The 20,130-nt window shown below is 43.9% G+C and overlaps 1 protein-coding gene across 5 annotated transcripts in view; it reads left to right on the top strand.

Annotated features, from left to right (window-relative positions):
- Positions 1 to 20,130, top strand: part of THADA (THADA armadillo repeat containing) — a 904,047-nt gene that overhangs the window by 20,791 nt on the left and 863,126 nt on the right. For all 5 annotated transcript variants that reach the window (XR_012244018.1, XM_073628459.1, XM_073628460.1 and 2 more), the window contains exons 6-11: positions 46 to 78; positions 8,328 to 8,376; positions 12,760 to 12,950; positions 14,651 to 14,745; positions 17,046 to 17,263; positions 19,251 to 19,942. Coding sequence is in view for 4 of the 5 variants with exons in the window: in XM_073628459.1 (XP_073484560.1) it covers positions 46 to 78; positions 8,328 to 8,376; positions 12,760 to 12,950; positions 14,651 to 14,745; positions 17,046 to 17,263; positions 19,251 to 19,942 (1,278 nt within the window). In the remaining variant the exon portion in view is untranslated. The remainder of the gene's footprint in view (positions 1 to 45; positions 79 to 8,327; positions 8,377 to 12,759; positions 12,951 to 14,650; positions 14,746 to 17,045; positions 17,264 to 19,250; positions 19,943 to 20,130) is intronic.

Here is a 20,130-nt window from a genome sequence, read left to right as displayed (position 1 = left end):
TGATTTAACTGTGAATGATGAAAAACCTTCTCTGTGTTCTTGCAGGTAGCAGCTGTGCCATAAGCCTTTTACCACAAGGTAATTGTAATAAAATTTCATACTTTTACTACCTTATACATAATTGATTTGTGTCCTGTAGTTCTAACAGCCCAGCAGATTCCAGTTTAGTTTTTTTTTCTGTAGTCCGGTATAGGAAATACAGGGGCATCTCAAAAAAATATAATATCATCCAAAAGTTTGTTTATTTCAGTAATTCAATTCAGGGACTGTTGCCAATGTATAATAAAATATGTAAAGCACCGCATAAATTGACAGCGCTATATAAGTACCTGTAATAATGATAATAATAAGGGCAGCATTGTTCGAAGCATGGTCCAAAACCACACACATGTATATGTTCAGGTACCCCTTCTTCAGTTCACAATGCTTCAGTATGGGTTATAATCCCACACTCATAATCCCACACTCATAATCACACACACGCCTGCAGCTACAGCCATCATTCAGATATCTTCTTTTAGAGCCGGCGATTCCCTGCATTGTAAGAACAATCATAGCGGCTGTTCAGCCGATTGATCGCTCTTACAGGCAGCGGGAGGGGATGTTCCCTGCCTAGAGGCGAGATATGGGGACATATAGACAAGAGATTTCGTTGTTAAGTGGAGCTGTCACGCACTGTTCCTATTAGAAGGGGTGTTTACATTCCTTGTAATAGGAATAAAAGTGATAAAAAAAAAAAAAAGTGGAAAAATAAAAGTAAAATACATAATAATAAAAAAATAATTTAAAGCGCCCCTGTCCCTGCATGCACGCGCACAGAAGCAAACGCATTCATAAGTCATGACCACATATGTAAACAATGTTCAAACCACACATGTGAGGTATCGCTGCGAACGTTAGAACAAAAGCAATAATTTTAGCACCAGACCTCCTCTGTAACTCTAAACAGGTAACCTGTAAAAAATGTTAAAGCGTCACCTATGGGGATTTTTAAGTACCGAAGTTTGGTGCCATTCCACGAGTGTGTGCAATTTCAAAGCGTGACCTGTTAGGTATGTATTTACTCGGCGTAACATTATCTTTCACATTATGCAAAAAAATTGGGTTAACTTTACTGTTTTTTTTTTTTTTTCTTTTGTATGCATGAAACCGTTTTTCTTTCTAGAAAAAAAAAAAGCATTTAAAAAAATGACTGCACAAATACCGTGCGAGATAAAAAGTTGCAGTGACCACCATTTTATTCTATCTAGGGTCTCTGCTAAAAAAATAAAAATATATATACATAATGTTTGGGGGTTCTGAGTAATTTTCTAGCAAAAAAATATACTTTCTCTTTCGTTCATTGACGGACACAGCGCTCCATTATTCAGAACCATAGGGTTATATCGCCTCCTACAGGAGTAGGACACTGGGCAGAAAAAAAACTTGGCTATGTCTATGGGCAGTCCTAGGTGATATACACCCCCCTCTCTGCTATAGGCCTTCAGTTTTTTCTGCCTAGTCAGGAGTAAGGACCTAGTTCCCCGCTGGGATCTTTTAATTTTTAAGCTACTTTTTTTTTTTTTTCTCTTGGATTTTTACCTGTGAGATTTACAATAAACTGCCGATCACTAAGATCCAGTGGTCTCCCCAGTCTGGCCAGCAAACGCGTGCAGACCGCAACTACGCGCTAGGTCGGCCGCAACGTAGCCCCACTAAACGGGGGCTGGCCCTGCGAGTTAAGTCTTGCGAGGTCGCATACGACCAGGTCTTGGCCTGTGTCACAGCGTTCCTAATGGGCGACAGCCCCCCCCCACTTCGGTGGCGAGGAGGACCTGTCTGGGAGCGTTACCCGTGCAGTTGCTGGAGCGGTAAGGGGCCCCCTCCTCTCCTTCCCTGGAGTGGTGTGGGGCGCGGGTACTCCCTGGGGTGGTAGGTGCCTCTGGGGTTCTCTTCCACCCCCCCATTCCTCGGGTGAGGCCCAGGCCTCTGGCTTAGGTGCTTCGGACACTCTGTTCACCCCCCCTCCCCTCCAGTTGTCACTATGGGGGGTACCTGATGGTTGGGTGGGTGACCAAGCATCCGCAGATCTGCGCCCCCTGTGGCCGCCTTCCACTAATTTAGCCCGCGTCTTTGCGGCCTACCATGCGCTCGCAGCGGGCGGCCGAAAATTTAGGCCGTGGCTTTTGCGGCCTGCCTACCGTTGCGGGCATCCGCCCTCCTTTCTCGAATCTAGCCTGGTCCTGTCCCCTCGCGGACCTGTGCACTCGCAGCGGGCGGATGAAAATTTATGCCGCAGCCTGCTAGTCCACACGGTTGTTTAAGTGGGCCCTCTGTTGGTGCCCCCTGTGAGGGGCCTTAATAGATGCCCCCTGTGAAGGGCCCAGTGGTGTCCCCTGTGTGGGGCATCAGTAGATGCCCCCTGTGAAGGGCCCAGTGGCGCCCCCTGTGTGGGGCATCCGTAGGCGCCCCCTGTGTGGGGTTTCAGCCAGTGCTCCCTAGTGAGGGGTTCAGTGTTACACTCTGTGCGGGGTATCCGTAGGCGCCCCTTGTGCGGGGTCCAGTGGTGCCCCTTGTGTGGGGTATCAGTAGGCACCCCAGTGCGGAGACTCAGCCGGTGCTCCTTGTGAGGAGCATGGGTCAGCGCCCCCCTGTGCAGGGCCTCGGTTGACGTCCCCTGTATGGGACCTCAGTGATACCCCTGTGCGGGGCCTAAGGCGGCTGAGGTCTCAGTGGGCAGCCCCCCTGTGTTCTTTGCATTTTTCAAAGGTGGCGCTTGGGCTTATAGGCTAGTAAATGGCGCCCCCAGCCCTCCCCTGCATCATCGGTCTCGACTGATCCTATGTCTGGCCCTGCCGTCGTGGATGTGGCCCACCTTGCGGGGTTGGTGGCCACACTCCCTGTCCTGTCAGTGAGGTTGTTCCTCCACAACTGCAGTGGCGCACAAGAAGGTGCTGGTTGTCTCCCTTATTACATCTGTGCGGGTCCCCTTGGCACCCAAAAATGTCTTGCACAGCAAAAGCGTTCCCTTCTTCCTCCTATTTTGGAATATTTGTTTGTAAAGACTGAGTGTCCAAAGCGTCCCTTTGTGGTTCCAAAGACGCTTCTCTGTGAGGTACCCTTTTTGTGGGGTTCCTCCTTTAAAGAGTGGTCTGTTCCACCAGTAGTGCATCCCCCTGTCTCTAGGTTGCGCAAGGCAACCATGATTCTGATAGAGGAGTCTCCGGCTTTTAAGGATCCGGCTGACATACCTGGAGGGGGAGCAGATTCCCTCTGCTTTTGCTGAGTTGGCGGACCAGTTGGTCTGGGTGCTGCAGTATGTATGTGATGCCTCTTGGACGCAGTTCCCTTGGTTGCTAAGCTCTTTGTTTCTGCAGTGGTGCTTAGACATGTATTGTGGCTTAAGTATTGGTCTGCGGACTGGGCTTCTAAAAAAGCTCTGACTGGGTTACCATTTCAAGGCAATTGTCTGTTTGGGGCTACCCTGGATGACATTGTTATGAGTCTCACAGGAGGGAAGTGTAAATGTCTTCCACAGTCTAAAATGGGGAAAAGGGCCTCGTAGCGGATGCAGTCCTTTTTCTCGGCACGCATTGGACCTGGTCTGTAGAGCAGAGAGCGGGGCTCCCTAGACCCACGGACAAGGCCCCTTCAGCATGAAGGCGCGCCCTCACCTATGTCCTTGCACTCCGGCCTTGAACCACGAAAAGGGTTTTTTCCTTCCAATTGGCGTCTGTCTCCGGACTGTTGGCAGTCCTCCTTGGGGCTGTGCAAGCCCTGTTGCTTCAGGGTGTGCTTGTCCCAGTTCCAGTGGGTACAGAATGGAGTCCATCTGCATGGTGGTGGCGTCCCTTCATCATGGGCACTTTCAGGCTTCTGTCGACATCACGGATGCTTATTTACGCACTCCAATATGTGCCCAACACTTACTCCATTTTACTGTGGGGAAAAAAGCATTTTCAGCTTGCGGTGTTGACTTTTGGTCTCGCCTCTACCCGTCAAGTACTCGCAAAGTTGTTGGCCCCAGTTCTGGCATGGTTATGTAAGCAGTGGATTGCTTGGCTTCACTCTCCTGGATTTCGGGAGGGCACATCCTTACTCCCCTTGTATTTGACAGTGGTCACCACCAATGCCAGTCTGTCCGGGTGGGGAGGTGTCCTGGGTTCTGCTCAGGATCGTTCGACGCTGGAGGAATCTGGACTGCCGATCGATATCCTGGGCCTTCGAGCGAACAAACTATGTATGGATCATGGAGGTAGACTTCGGGGGTTGCGGGTACGGATCCAGTCGGACGATGCCACGGCAGTGGTCTATGTCAATCGACAGGGCGGAACAAAGTGTGTGTTGGCAGCCCTAACAGTAGCCAGCATCCTCCGGTGAGCAGAACGCCTTGTTCTGGCCCTCTCCGCCGTATGCATTCCAGGAGTGGAAAAATGGCAAAAATGGCAGGTGGTTGCCTCAGTCGCTAGTGTTGGTCCACGGGGTGGTCCCTTCACCAGGACATGTTTCATCTGATATGTCTGATGGGGCACTCCCGAGGTAGACCTGTTGGTGTCCCGACTTAACGGAACGGTACTGAGATTTCTGGCAAGGTCACGGGCTCCTCTCATGGACACTGCAGACGCTCTGGTGGCCCCGTGGGGCTGGTATAGTCGGATCTATGCCTCTCCTCCTCCTCAAGATTCTGCCGCTGCTTTTGTGCAGGATCGAGGCCAAAGGGATTCCGGTCATTCTAGTGGGCCTGGATAGTCTTGTCGGTCTTGGTACACCGACCTGGTGCACTTGGTCGCTGACGTCCCTTGGCGACTGCCTCTCAGGGAGGTTCTACTGTCCCAAGGGCCGATTTTCCATCCTGCTTCAGTCGCTGGTTTTTGAAAGCCTGGCTGTTATGAGCCAGGTGCTGAAGTTATGACGCTGCTGAAGGCTAGGAAGCCCTCCTCTGTTAAAATTTACCACCAGACATGGATAGCATAAATATACTAGTGTGAGGCGCTTGCCATTTACCCTCATTCTTTCTCGGTGGCTCGGATTTCGACCTTCCGTCTTGGGGGGGGGGGGGGGGGGAGTTGAGCAGAACTTGGCCTTAGTACCATTCTTGGTGCGTTTGGTTCTACAGGAGCCTCCGTTTGAAAATATTCAGGAGGTTCTTCTGCTTGCTCTGTCCCAGAAGGTGGCTTTTTTGGTTGCTATCACCTCTGTCGGAAGTGTAGGCATTACCATGTCATACTCCTTACCTGGTACTCCACAAAGATTAAGTGGTTCTTCGCCCTTTTGTCTGTGGTTCCCTTCTCTGATTTCTTTTTGATTAGGGACGTTGTATTGCCTTCCCTGTGTCCCAGGTCAAAATGTCCTAAGGGATTTACCTTTTACATGCCCTGGATGTGTTCATGCGATTTGGATGTATTTAGCAGTCCACAGGGCCTTTTCGGAGATCAGACTCATTGTTTGTGATCACGGACAGGCCAAAAAGGGGGCCGTCTGCTTCTTCTGCGACCTTTCTCGATGGCTCAGACAGACGATGACTCCGGTCTATTCTATCAGGGGTTGGGTTCCTCCTTTCCCTGTTACGGCGCATTCTTCTTGGTTGCTTCTTGGGCCTTCCATCATCAGGCATCAGCTGCGCTGGTTTGCAAGGTGGCCACTTGGTTGTCGGTGTACACTTTCACAAAATTCTACAACGTGTTTGGGCTCCAGTTTGTTTCTGTGTTGAGCTCCTGTTACCTGGTTGGCTCTTGTGTTAGCCTTGGGATTTTTCTATGTCCCACCCCTCATGTTTGGCACCTCTTTGGGACATCCCTATTGTTCTGAATAATGGAGCGCTGTGTCTGTTAATGAATGAAAGAGAAAATGGGATTTTTGACTTACCGTAAAATCCATTTCTCTGAGTTCATTGACAGACACAGCACCCACCCCTCTAAGTAGCTTTGGAGGATGCTTCCAACACTGCTTGTTACTAAACTGAAGGCCTATAGCAGAGAGGGGGGTGTATACCACCTAGGACTGCCCATAGTCATAGCCAAGTCTTTTTTATGCCTAATGTCCTACTCCTGTAGGGGGCGATATAACCCTATGGTTCTGAATAATGGAGCGCTGTGTCTGTCAATGAACTCAGAGAAATGGAAAGTAAGTAAGTCAAAAATCCCATTTTTTACATGTAGGAGAGAAGTGTCAAAATTGGCCTGGGTAGTAAGTGGTTAAACAGACTGGGCTGTTAAAATATATATACTGTATGATTATTTTTTAGCTACAATAATAGATTTTTAGCAATTTGCTGCAATATTAAATCAAATGATCATAATTAAAGGTCCTATTTGCTTTACATTTAATCTTTATATATATTTCATCTGTATAAACTGTTCTTTCATACAGGTTTATGTATTCAAATAAAGATTTTGAAAAGATATTTAATACACAGTGCTTTCATTACAGTTTGTTTGCAGGGCAAGCTGTGCTTTCCAATAAGAAGGCCCACCACTACCTTCTTCCTTATCATTTGCTTCAATGTAACTGGAAGTATGCACATGGCGGATGACCCTAACATACAAGGAGGGTGGTGTCTCTTCTCTGTATCTATCAGCTATGTCTGTTTTTGTAAATGGACTTGCATTGTAGGAGATCTAACCTAACACGATCGTCAGTCTAATCATAGAATAGTAGCAAATCACTCCAGAAAACCCTCATCAGCCAATTATAGCTGCGACACATGCTAGATGTCAGTGGTAAATACTAACTGGGCAGCTTTTCATATTTATTTTCTTTAAAATAAAGTTAATATTTTTATTTTCTGCCCTGAATCTAATAAATAATGTTCAACAAAATGCTATGAAATCGCCTTTAAAAAGAACCTGTCTTGTACAAACTGACCCGTGAACTACATGGTCAAGCTGTGTGTTTTTTTTTTTTTTGTTTTTTTTTTTTGTTTTTTTTTTTGTAACTGCTCATAAGGAAGACATTAAAACTAGCAGCCTTCTTATGTAGATCTGTTGAAAGTTGGCTGCTTGTTGTGTTTTTTTTTTTTTTTTTAAAGTTGGTAACATCATTGCCAGAGATGCTGAATTTTTTCATCTGCAATGCCTGGGAACCAACTAAAGGCAGATCTCAATTTAAGTTGGCTGGATATTGTTGTTTTTGCTATTTTCCACCTGGGTATAGAGTGGTTTCTGAGTATAGTATCTACTTGATGACCAACAATGTCCCGGTACGTCACTAGACTTCTAGTGGTTATACCGGGATGGTGCCTGCATTATCCCGTTATTGTTTTATTTTAGAGCCAACGATCAGCTCTCTTGTAAAAGTGATCCTAGAGGCTAACTAGCCGCTGGATTGCTTTTACAAGCAGAGGGAGGGGATGTTCCCCCACCAATCCCCCCACCTTCTGCAGCTTTTCCAAAATCTCCTGTGATTCTGCCGTCTGATTATAGAGACTAAAAAGAGGCCGGATTGGTTCTGTTTGCCTCTATGATACAGGAACCCATATAAATTTTACAATTTAAAAAAAAAAAATTAAAACCATTTGATCATGCCAATCTTGGTGTAATTAAATGCTTTTAAGGGCAGAGGGTCTTATACACCCAAGATCTCTCTATAAAGAGTACCTGTCACTAAAAGCTCCCCCCTGCTCTCCCACAAAGGCGAGCGCACCCGTGGGTCCCACACGCACGCAAACAGCGCTCATCCGACACGTGAGGTATCACCGTGAACGTCAGGTCATGGGCAGTAGTTCTAGCTCCAGACCTCCTCTGTAAATCTAAAGTGGTGACCTATAAGAAAAATTTAAAACGTCGTCTATGGATAGTAGAATTTACAGGCAGGCGTGCGCAATTTTAAAGGGTGACTGTGAGATAAAAAATTGCAAAACCCTTCAATTTATTCTGTAGGGCCTCTGCTTTAAAAAAAAAAAAACTCGCTCTCGCTCTCGCTCTCGCTCTCTCTCTCTATATATATATATATATATATATATATATATATATATATATATATATATATATATATATATATATATATATATATATATATATTTATTTATTATTAGTAATTTTCTAGAAAAAAAAGTGCCTTTTTAGAATAGGAATTTCATATTCTTTCTGGAAGTGTTCCACCTTGTGGCCATTTTAGTACGTGCAAGTTTCTTTGATTTAGCTAACTTGCTTTGAAGTATTATTATTATACAGAATTTATATAGTGCCAACAGTTTACGCAGCGCTTTACTATATAAAAGGGAGACAATACCGTTACAATACAAGAGGATTAAGAGTGCAGAATTATGTTGTGCAGATAGGACACATGTAGGAACATCTCTCAGTTGAAGGCCATGAATGTTTTCTTGTTTTTTTGTTTTTTTCCCACAGCCCTTCAGTTCCTGGTAAAAGTTTTACATTCATTTCAAAGTCAAAACAAGTGAGTACAAAAGATATTTTACTTGCTAATAAATACAAGATATTATCAAGAGCCATTAAAAAAAACAAATTGTAACCCCTTTCCCTGTAATTTTTGATCTGTTTCACGGTATCATTAAATGCCAACTATGTGTTTTCCTCCACACTGATCTGTTGTGCTTTTACAAAAGTTCACTAAGGAGAAATGTAGTCAAAACTTGTATCTATTTATTAACAAAGGTCAGAAAGTGGTGCTGTTTTTTATTCCATAATAACCAGTTAGAAGCCATAAATGGTAGCCATACAAAGTACAGCTGTATTAGGTCTATTAGAGAACCAAACTAAATTCTTGAGATTACAAAATCTTTAAGCAACTGGTGATGCATTTTGGGGGCCACGGATCTCCCTGTATTATTATTATTATTATTATAATACAGGATTTACACTATATTACCAAAAGTATTGGGACACCTGCCTTTACACGCACGTGAATTTTAATGGCATCCCAGTCTTAGTCCGTAGGGTTCAATATTGAGTTGGCCCACCATTTGCAGCTTCAACTCTTCTGGGAAGGCTGTCCACAAGGTTTAGGAGTGTGTCTATGGTTATGTTTGAACATTCTTCCAGATGTGACGGTCAGGCACTGATGTGGATGAGAAGGCCTGGCTCGCAGTCTCCGCTCTAATTCATCCCAAAGGTCTTCTTTTCAGTTGAGGTCAGGACTCTGTGATTCATGTCTTTATGGACCTTGCTTTGTGCACTGGTGCGCAGTCATGTTGGAACAGGAAGGGGCCAACCCCAAACTGTTCACACAAAGCTGGGAGCATGAAGTTGTCCAAAATGTCTTGGTATGCTGACGCCTTAAGAGTTCCCTTCCCAAACCTTGAAAAACAACCCCACACTATATAATCCCCCCCCCCCCCTCCACCAAATGATTTGGACCAGTGCAGAAAGCAAGGTCCATAAAGACATGGATGAGCAAGTTTGGGGTGGAGTAACTTGACTGGCCTGTCCTGACGTCAACCCAGTAGAACACCTTTGGGATGAATTGGAGCCGGAGACTGTGAGCCAGCCCTTCTCATCCAACATCAGTGCCTGACCTCACAAATGCACTTCTGGAAGAATGGTCAAACATTCCCATAGACACACTCCTAAACCTTGTGGACAACCTTCCCAGAAGAGTTGAAGCTGTTATAGCTACAAAGGGTGGGCCAACTCAATTTTGAGCCCTACAGACTAAGACTGGGATGCCAATAAAGTTCATGTGTGTGTAAAGGCAGGCGTCCCAATACTTTTAGTAATATAGTGTATACAGAGCCAACAGTTTACGCAAGCGCTTTACAATATAAAAGGGAGACAGTATATTTACAATACAATAAAATACAAGAGGGTTGTATGCAAGAGGGCCCTGCTCATAGGAGCTCACAATCTAATAGGGTGGGGCAAGTGGTACAAAAATGTATAACTGTGGGGGATGAGCTGATGGAAGTAATAAAACATTAGTGGGAGATGTGATAGGCTTCTCTGAAGAGATGAGTTTTCAGGGATCACCTAAAGGCAGCCAGAGTAGGAGATAGCTGGGCAGATTGGGGTAGAGAGTTCCAGAGGATTGGGAGAGGCTCTGGAGAAATCATGGAGACTTGCATGGGAGATGGGAGGAGGAGACAAGGGAGCTTAAGAGCAGGAGGTCTTGGAAGGAGCCGAGAGGATACTTTGGGTAATGTTTGGAGACGAGATTGATGATGTAGCTTGGGGCAGAGTTGTGAATGGCTTTTTATGTTGTTAGTATTTTGAATTTATTTCGCTGGGTGATCGGAAGCCAGTGTAGGGATTGGTGGAGAGGGGTGGCAGACACTGAGTGGTTGGTAAGGTAGATGAGTCTGGCAGCAGTGTTCATGATAGATTGAAGAGGGGATTGCCTATGGAGATGTAGGTCTATGGGGGAAGGGAATTGCAATAGTCAAGGTGAGAGATAACAAGGGGATGAATGAATAGCTTGGTGGTTTAATTTGGCCTGATGAGAAAAATATAAAAAAATTACAAATCTAAAAATGATAAAAAATGCTAGTTGGAAATAAACAGATGAAAAAAATTGGTAAACGAATACCAATTTTTTTCCATATCTGGAATATATCCATATATTTTCATGTTAACAAAAAGCAAGAAATAAACCATGCCAGTGTTTGAAAATGTCATGCTCAATGTCCACCCATGCAAAAAGTCTTCATTAGTGTACAAACTGTATAAAGAGATGAACGTATCCAAAGGAGTCCAACTGGTGAACCCCAATCCAGATAGTGAACCTACACCGAGTAGAATCTCCAGAAAAGGGGTGGGGGCAAGTCCATCTCAGCCTGGCACTTGAAGCTATTAACCCCATGTGCCAGAAGTTCAGCCACAGGAAGAGAATGACTACCCTAGAATACCCTATAATGACAAAGTGAACAAAGTTTGTTTTGAAATCTTTGAAAATTTAATAAAAAACAAAAAAAATCCAATGTACTTAAAGCGGTTGTATTTTTTTTTTTTTTTTTCCTATACCTGCAAGGGAAAAGGCATAATGGAGCTAGTATGCACCGCATACTAGCTCATTATGAGATACTTACCTTAGAACGAGGCGCCGGCATCTCATCCTGTCCACGCCAAGGGAGCTGACATTTCCCCTCGGCGTGTCTTCCGGGTATCGCGGCTCCGGCACTGTGAGTGGCCGGAGCCGCGATGTCGTCACTCCCGCGCGCGGGAGACTTCTGTCCGGCAAGCTCCGGAGTTTGCTGGGCTGTCAGCCGAGAATCCCCTGTGCGCATGCGCCGCTGCAGTCAGAGGCTCATTGCGAGGGGAATATCTCCTAAACCGTACAGGTTTAGGAGATATTTTTTTTTACCTACAGGTAATCCTTATTATAGGCTTACTAGTAGGTAAAAGTTAAAAAAAAAAAAAAAGGTATACAACCACTTTAAGTATTCACAGCCTTTGCCATGACACTCAAAATTGAGCTCAGGTGCATCCTGTTTCCACTGACCATCCTTGAGATGTTTCTACAACTTGATTGGAGTCCACCTGTGGTAAATTCAGTTGATTGGACATAATTTGGAAAGGCACACACCTGTCTAAATAAGGTCCCACAGTTAACTGTGCATGTCAGAGCACAAACCAAGCCATGAAGTCCAAGGAATTGTCTGTAGACCGCCAAGACAGGATTGTATGGAGGCACAAATCTGGGGATTCGTACAGAAAAATTTCCGCAGCATTGAAGGTCCCAATGAGCACAGTGGCCTGCATCATCCGTAAATGGAAGTTTGGAACTACCGGGACTCTTCTTAGAGCGGGCCGCCTGGCCAAACTGAGTGATCAGGAGAGAAGGGCCTTAGTCAGGGATGTGACCCAGAACCCGATGGTCACTCTGGCAGAACTCCAGCGTTTGTGGAGAGAGGAGAACCTTCCAGAAGAACCACCATCTCTGCAGCACTCCACCAGTCAGACCTGTATGGTAGAGTGGCCAGACGGAAGCCACTCCTCAGTAAAAGGCACATGACAGCCAACCTGGAGTTTGCCAAAAGGCACCTGAAGGACTCTGACCATGAGAAACAAAAAATCTCTGGTCTGATGAAACAAAGATTGAACTCTTTGGCCTGAATGGCGAGCTTCATGTCTCGAGGACCTCAGACTGAGGTGAAGGTTCTTCTCCAACAGGACGATGACCCTAAGCACTTAAGTGGCCCAGCCAGAGCCCAGACTTGAACCCGCTTGAGCATCTCTGGAGAGATCTGAAAATGGCTGTACACCGACGCTCCCCATCCAACCTGATGAAGCTTGAGAAGTCCCACAAAGAAGAATGGGAGAAACTGCCGAAAAATAGGTTTGCCAAGCTTGTAGCATCATACTCAAAAAAAAAAAAAAAAAAGGAGGCTGTAATTTGTGCTAAAGGTGCTTCAACAAAGTATTGAGGAAAGGCTGTGAATACTTATGTACATGGGATTTTTTTTTTTTTTTTTTATTCTTAATAAATTTTTTTATTTTAGAAAATATGTTTAACAGAGCAGAGCATGCTCCTTTTTTTTGTTTCTGAGAACTTGCCTGGATCTGGTAGAGAAATTTTAGCACACAGCAGGGATTCCTTATTGGTTCTGACTGGCCACGTGCAAATAAGTATAAGTTTGACAATGGCATGTTATGTACAGGGGAAGAGAAGAATATATAACTTCCATTTCTACAAACTGATATTATGACAGTAACAATACAAATGGCTTTCTAGTGTTTATTCTGCTGGTCCCATAATTATTCACACCTGAAAACCCATAACACAATATTGTAATTTTTAAAATCTTATCAAACATGTTTCTGTTTGAAGTCACTGCAATATCCAAAGATCTCAAAAGTTCCATCTCTCGCATCTATCTTATCTCAGGAAAGTGCTAGGTGATGGGCTTGCTCAGACGCATCTCATGCATGATCTGTTAACGGCAATCAAGTTGGCTATGGTTCTACTACAGAAGTCCCCGGAGCCTGTCCAGGAGCCTCTGGCATTGGACTCTCAGCCTATGTTATGGAAAGAGATGTGTGACCTGCTATGCTGCTTCACTAACATATTGCTGGATGGTAAGTCTGCATTGACTTTGTACTTGACTTGTCTACCCAATCTTTTGCTGACTTCTTGGGTTATTAAAAGATGAATGGGTCCTGTCCTACAGGTTTTAGGTTCTCAGGTCATCGCTGTATTGGATAGATATATATATACGTACATACACAGTATCTCACAAAAATGAGTACACCTCTCACATTTTTGTAACTATTTTATTCTATCTTTTCATGTAACAACACTGAAGAAATGACACTTTGCTACAATGTAAAGTGAGTGTACAGCTTGTATAACAATGTAAATTTGCTGTCCGCTCAAAATAACTCAACACACAGCCATTAATGTCTAAACCGCTGGCAACAAAATTGAGTACACCCCTAAGTGAAAATGTCCAAATTGGGCCCAATTAGCTCCCCCCCCCCCCCCCCCCCGGGTGTCCTGTGACTTGTTAGTGTTACAAAGTCTGAGGTGTGAATGGGGAGCAGGTGTGTTAAATTTGGTGTTATCTCTCTCACTCTCTCATACTGGTCACTGGAAGTTCAACATGGCACCTCATGGCAAAGAACTCTCTAAGGATCTGAAAAAAAGAATTGTTGCTCTACATAAAGGTGGCCTATGCTATAAGAAGATTGCCAAGACCTTGAAACTGAGCTGCAGCACGGTGGCCAAGACCATACAGCAGTTTAACAGGACAGGTTCCACTCAGAACAGACCTCGCCATGGTCCACCAAAGTAGTTGAGGTCACGTACTCAGCATCATATCCAGAGGTTGTCTTTGGGAAATAGACGTATGAGTGCTGCCAGCATTGCTGCAGAGGTTGAAGGGGTGGGGGGGTCAGCCTGTCAGTGCTCAGAGCATACGCCGCACACTGTATCAAATTAGTCTGCATGGCTGTTGTCCCAAAAGGAAGCCTCTTCTAAAGATGATGCACAAGAAAGTCTGCAAACAGTTTGCTGAAGACAAGCAGACTAAGGATTACTGGAACCATGTCCTGTGGTCTGATGAGACCAAGATAAACGTATTTGGTTCAGATGGTGTCAAGAGTGTGTGGCAGCAACCAGGTGAGGAGTACAAAGACAAGTGTGTCTTGCCTACAGTCAAGCATGGTGGTGGGAGTGTCATGGTCTGGGGCTGCATGAGTGCTGCTGGCACTGGGGAACTACAGTTCATTGAGGGAACCATGAATGCCAACATGTACTGTGACATGAAATTAGAAGAAATGGCCACACACCACTGTAGATCAAAATGCTCTTTATTTGGACATCCCAAAAATTACAGGCATCAGAATGCTGGGTAGACACGTTCCACACACTTCACCTGCGCTTAGTCATGATTAAGAACCGCCACAGAGCCATATGTTTTTGTGGCGGAGCCATATTTGTGATGTCATCCCGCATGAGTAGGCTGGTGCTGACCGCTGCCATGTTTGTTCTTCATGCTGATGTAAAGCTGCCCAATTGTAAGTTTATACTTATCTTTTAATAAATGCTTTTAAAAATGTATTACACTACGAGCCTCTCCTCTTCTTCCTCTTTTTGAGTACCTTTTAGAGTTTGGCATTAGATTAATGAACCAATTTCTAATTATTGAATAAAGTCTGTATATTAATACTACAATCAGTTGCCCCCCTCTTCTCTTGTTTCAGTGAATAATGGCAGCTTAGTATAGTACTGTGTATACTGTATGTGTGGATTATTCATGAAGCATTCTCTATTTCAGATGACATTTTGCAAAATGTTCAGAGCACTTCAGGGATGGCCGTCATCCTTTACCTAAAGATCATGGTTCGGAACAGTGAAAAACTTGCTAAAGTTGTAAGTATCAGCATTAAAGTACAACTTCACTTTAATGTATCTGTCCTTTTACATCCCCACCTGCCCCTTGGTGTAACCCACAGAGAATACTACCTTCTGCCCCACTATAGAGATATCATAGTGTGGCTCTGCCTGGGTTTGCACATGCCCTGCTTGACATGTTTATTGCTCTTGTCAGTGGTTCCTATGGCTGGTCCTTACCCAGGTAGAACACAACCATCCATTGGAGTATGGACATTCCATGGACATGAATGAGGCCACATGGCATATGTCTGTTTAGCTATATTCAATAGCATAATATTTAAGAAATTTGAAAAGGTATATGGGATTTTTAAGATGCCAAATTAGAACAAAATGATTTTTTATAAAAGTATAAATGTATTCAAACAATAAAAACAAATATACAAAAAGATAGATATTGATATTACAGTACTGATAAATGTGCTGACTGATTTCATCTCTACATGTTTCGCCTTGATAATTGGCTTCTTCAGAAAATATAATTGATATCAGGCACACTGAGCACTAGAAATAAAGATATTTTTTTAAGAAACAAAACGGTCAACAATTACAACAATGTCACAATATCACAATATAACAATATATACAATTTATAACAAATTGAAAAAACATTCATCGATTGCAGAAAAGCACAGCACCAAAGCCATAATTGATCACAATATATTGACCTGTATATTCAAAAACTATTTGCATGAAAATTGGGGCTCTAGAATCATGGGGATATGAATGATCGGATCATCCGGTTAAGCCATAGAGGGGGGAGTATCTAAAGTACAGCCAATGGTGATGGTCCAGAAAAAGGGTAAGGTGAGAAACAAAATTAAATACTGGGGCAACAGACAATCCCCAATCAAAACTAAACCAAAACGGGTTAGGTATAATGTAACTTTTACCCTGTACCGACGATACTATATTCAATAGCAGTTTAGCAATTCAGACTGAGCATATGATAAAGCAGATGTTACATCAGTACAATTTATCAGCATGATCAAAAGAACCAGATATATAGGTCATTAAAGCTCAACATTTCCTGTAAAAGGAAACCTTCCCTCCTTAAAGGCTTGGTCTCGGTTTTGGACCAGGTTTCTTGTTTTACCCATATTTAGAGTGTAACTTGAAGTATGGTCACATACATAATTCCACAAACCTCCCCTCCCTTACCTGAATCATGGAGGGCTTCTTCTGGATGAAAATTATTTATTTTCATTCAGCGGAGCCATGCACAGCCACGTAACCATTTACTGGGATCACCACCAGTCCCATCTGCCACTACAGCACAGAGGACTGTGCACAGCCTCACTAGTGGTCTCTCTGCCTTCACCCCTTGTAGACTGTCTGCACTTTCCCAGCCCAGGTCTCTACCTCCATACGGACCTGAGGCTGGAATAAACATTGATAGAGCCTGTGCATTGCACCTGCCGTGCACTAATTGTGGGTGCAGTGCTCTGCAGGCAAAAAGTGGTCAATGTCATAAAATCATTGTTGCAATATTTACTACTACATGGTGGACTTAGCCTTTAAGCCTCCATATTGTTAATACTGCCCATCACATTAATTAAAGGGCTAGTAGGGAGGCCCAGAAAGTATAAGGTGGTGGGGAAAACCTCTAAAGTTATTTGTGAATTGGCCTTCTTTGTTGCAGGCATTGTATTCCATAAGTACAGCTGTAGCATTAGGGTTCCCCCATGAAATCAAACAAATCGGGCGCAATAAATAGAACATGCATTATAAGGGAACAAACTATCTAGAAAATGCTGCTTGGATAGTTTAAAGTTTCACAATTTCCTATTATCCTATTCACTCTTATTTGTATTAACACCTGCAATGAAAAAAAAATAAGTTTGCAAGTTGGGAGCCCATCAGTCCATTTTGGGAAAGTAGCAGACATACAGGAAATGCCCCACTGACATCTGTAAAAGAAAGTTTTTTTGTTTTTTTTCGTTTTAATGGTTTTTATTGCTAATTTTTCAACAATGACACAAAAGTGAAATCCATTACGGTTAGCCCACCTTGGTCCAACATATTAAGAACTGGGTGCATACAAGTAATATAATAAAACAAAAAAAAAAGACAAAGTTAAACAGCCCAATAACTCTCGGACCTATGGGTGGCTTCGCATTCGTTGGTCAGGTAGTTAGGTCACTGAAGATAAAATCCGAGCCGTATTTTTTTTTTTTTTTTTTTTAAAACGTGGTCTCTAAGGCCTTTGTGATCGGCGCCCTTTTTCCCCCCAGTAATAATCCTGTTGATGGTAGTTTGACATTAGGAATATTTTTTAGGTGAATGACCTGGTCCTGCTGTCTGTGGATTCATCTGACGCTCCGGATTGGTTTATCTGCTGCTGTGGTTCACTGTGTAAGGATCTTCCAGACACGGTGCTGCTCTTCCTGTGCCAGGGGGCCCTGGCTATGCTGGACTGGAGAAATGGTGGTTTAGGCCCAGAAGGGGAAACACTGCTTCTTAACCTTCTTAGAGTTCTGCTGTCTCTCAGTTCACGGTAGGTTTATTTCTAATGAGGTTATTTAAGTATATAGAAACTATGAGAGATCATACTATACAGGACATTGCAATTTGTATGTCATTTATTATTTTGTGACTAGTAAGTGCTAGCTCTTTTTCTGAGCTTTACTATTTAATAAACAGGCTGATAGGATTGTCAGTTGTATCCTCTAAAGCAGTGGTCCCCACCCTTTCGGACCTCACAGACCACGAAACTCACAATTTTGAATCCCCCCGACCACTAATATGAATTTTACATGCCTTGTACACACAATGCTTTGGCTCTCTGCGCCCCCCCTGCACTCTGCATCACACTGCTGCCTTACACAGACGCATTGTTAGATCTCGCCTTCTTATCCAGCCATGTGCTCAAGCTCCATGCTCCCTCCCACACTCTGTGATCAGCGCTGACATTGGAAGTCTCCTCCTTCTTCACCTCCCACTTTGTGCACTACTCCTGGCACCTACCTCTGAGTAAACAGGAGCCAGAATTACAAAGGAGGCATTGGGTATAAATGCGCACTGACAGTATTGACTGTTGGCGTGCAATGAGAACAACACTGTAAACAACATTCGGCAGTATACATACGCCACATAGTTGATTTGTGGTAGAACACCTGGGGACCACCAAAATTTTCTGATGGACCACTGGTTGGTGACCGCTACTCTAAATCCCTCTTTCCGAGCTTTTGCTGTACTGCTCTTGTGGATCACACTGTACTCCTGTGACCTATTTTAAGCAGACAGTGGGCTGAAGCCCACTGTCGGCCAATGTCACAGAGCCGGTCCAGGCTGGGGAAAGATTGCGACCATATGGATCAGGATCTGCCCAGAACCCTGGACTGGCACCTGGCGCAGCCTCTCCTGTCCCCTCCACACCCCAGTGCTCCAGTGAGTGCAGGGGGAGCTCTGACAAACACTGCTGATCGTTCGGTTCTCAGTCCTAGAGCCAGCGGGAGACAGATGCACCATCAGGCTGATGCTGCATCCACCTAGGTAAGTATGGTTCTTTAAAAAAAAAAAAAAAAAAAATCCCACACTTTTTTTTTTTTCTTTTTAATGGCAAAAAAAAAAGTTTTGACTTTATAATCATTTTAAATACCAACATGAGATTTCACTAGTTAATGACCTGTTAACTCTTACATACCACTAATTCATCAATGTTCCTGATTGGTATGGCTGTACAACATTGTTTTGCTAGGAAGTGTAAGGCTCCTCTCCCAGCTATAAAAATGAAGCCAGAGACTGGCTCCAAAGCTGCAAATAGTACTTAAAGCAGAGCTCCAGCTTTTGTTTATAAGCATTGCTTATCCTATTGGCCTTCGTATATGTCTAACATTTGGATTTTTAGAGGTTTTTTTTATTTTGTTTTTTTTATCCCTTCCTTTAAAAATACCTTTTTATAGTTAACTTTTCACTCCTCTCCCGGTTGCGGCTGCCTAGGCTAATAACATATACATGATATTTTGAAGACTCCTGGGATATCGTTGTAATCAATCCCAAGAGCCTTTGGGCATCCTAAGCAATGTGCGCTGCGCATGCACAAAACTGGGAGGTGTGCTGGGTAGCCAGCTGCAGGAAATCCCAGAATTCACTGGTGCTGGCTTCAGCTGCCCACAGCTGCAATGGCCGCCGCCAGGATTTCTGCATGGGACAATAAACAGCTATTTTGGCAAGTAAATATTATATGGCCACGGATGAGAATATGCAAAGTAGATTCAGCAATTCATAAGAAGCATAGGGATGTGTTAAATTTTTGGCTGAAGGATATCTGCAATTTATCTCATTTGTTTATGTCTGCATATTTCTGTATGTTCTGATATTCAACTTTAGGATGCTTTAAATAAATCTAAAATGAGTCTTTTAGCTTATTTTGGCACTGGTCAGTTGTTTTATCGTAGATCTTCTCTTCCTAGTAGCATCACAGTCTGTTTTAGTCTATTCCTACATGTCACTTTGAAGTTTTGATCTTTTTATATTTTTAGCCTGAGGGAGTCCAGCGCGGCCTTGTATCTGTCCAGAATCTTAGCCCTGTGGACGATCTCAGCCCTGGACTCTCTGCATTCCTGCTCCAAGGATCTGCAAGACTGTCTGAATGGCAGCTCAAGCACCATGTGCAGCCTTCTAGAATATGTGTACATACACTGGGAACATCCTTTGGATGCCGTCCGACATCAAAGCAAGCAGATCTTCAGGAACATTCTCCAAATCCACCACACAGCTGTGATTGTGACGTCCAACAGAGACGTAGACCCATTTCTTTGTCAGCTTACTCATAAATTACTGAGTCTGGAGTGGCACTCGAAGGGGAAATATGCCTCTCTGGCCTGTCTGGTGGAATGTGTTGGAACCGAGCAGATCTTGTCTGTAGATCATATGATCCCAGAACAGATCCTGGATGTCATGTGGGACCAATCCTTTGCTCCGTATGCTGCTAACCTCTTGGAAGCCATGTTTGTCAACCACAAAAAGCAACTTCTGACCAGTATAGAAAGCAGTTGGATGGAGCGTTGGCAGAGCGTCTGGGTCTCCCCTCTTCTCAGACGCCTTTGTGAAGAACATGTTACCCAGACTACGTACATCATTGATTATTATTTGCCTAAGTTGCTCAAATGTAACCCTGAGAGTTTAACCTACATGATAGACCATCTACAGTCCTCTGCAGCCATCAGCGTTGGTAAGTTGTATTCTGTGAGTCCGTGTCCATAATAAACCATCTATATGCCCAATGTCTGATGTGAATAAACTTATCAGGACAAAAATATAGATCAACAGGTTCACTTTAAATCACACTTGTGTACTTACTTTCTTTCGCTTCCCTGACTCTAGCCACTAGGAGTGAAAGGAAAGCCCTGTCTTGGCTAT

This window comes from Aquarana catesbeiana, linkage group LG04 (genome assembly GCF_042186555.1).
Source record: "Aquarana catesbeiana isolate 2022-GZ linkage group LG04, ASM4218655v1, whole genome shotgun sequence".
Taxonomy (NCBI): Eukaryota; Metazoa; Chordata; class Amphibia; order Anura; family Ranidae; genus Aquarana; species Aquarana catesbeiana.
Note: the sequence above shows the minus strand (reverse complement) of the source record. Positions and strands in the feature narration are given on the sequence as shown.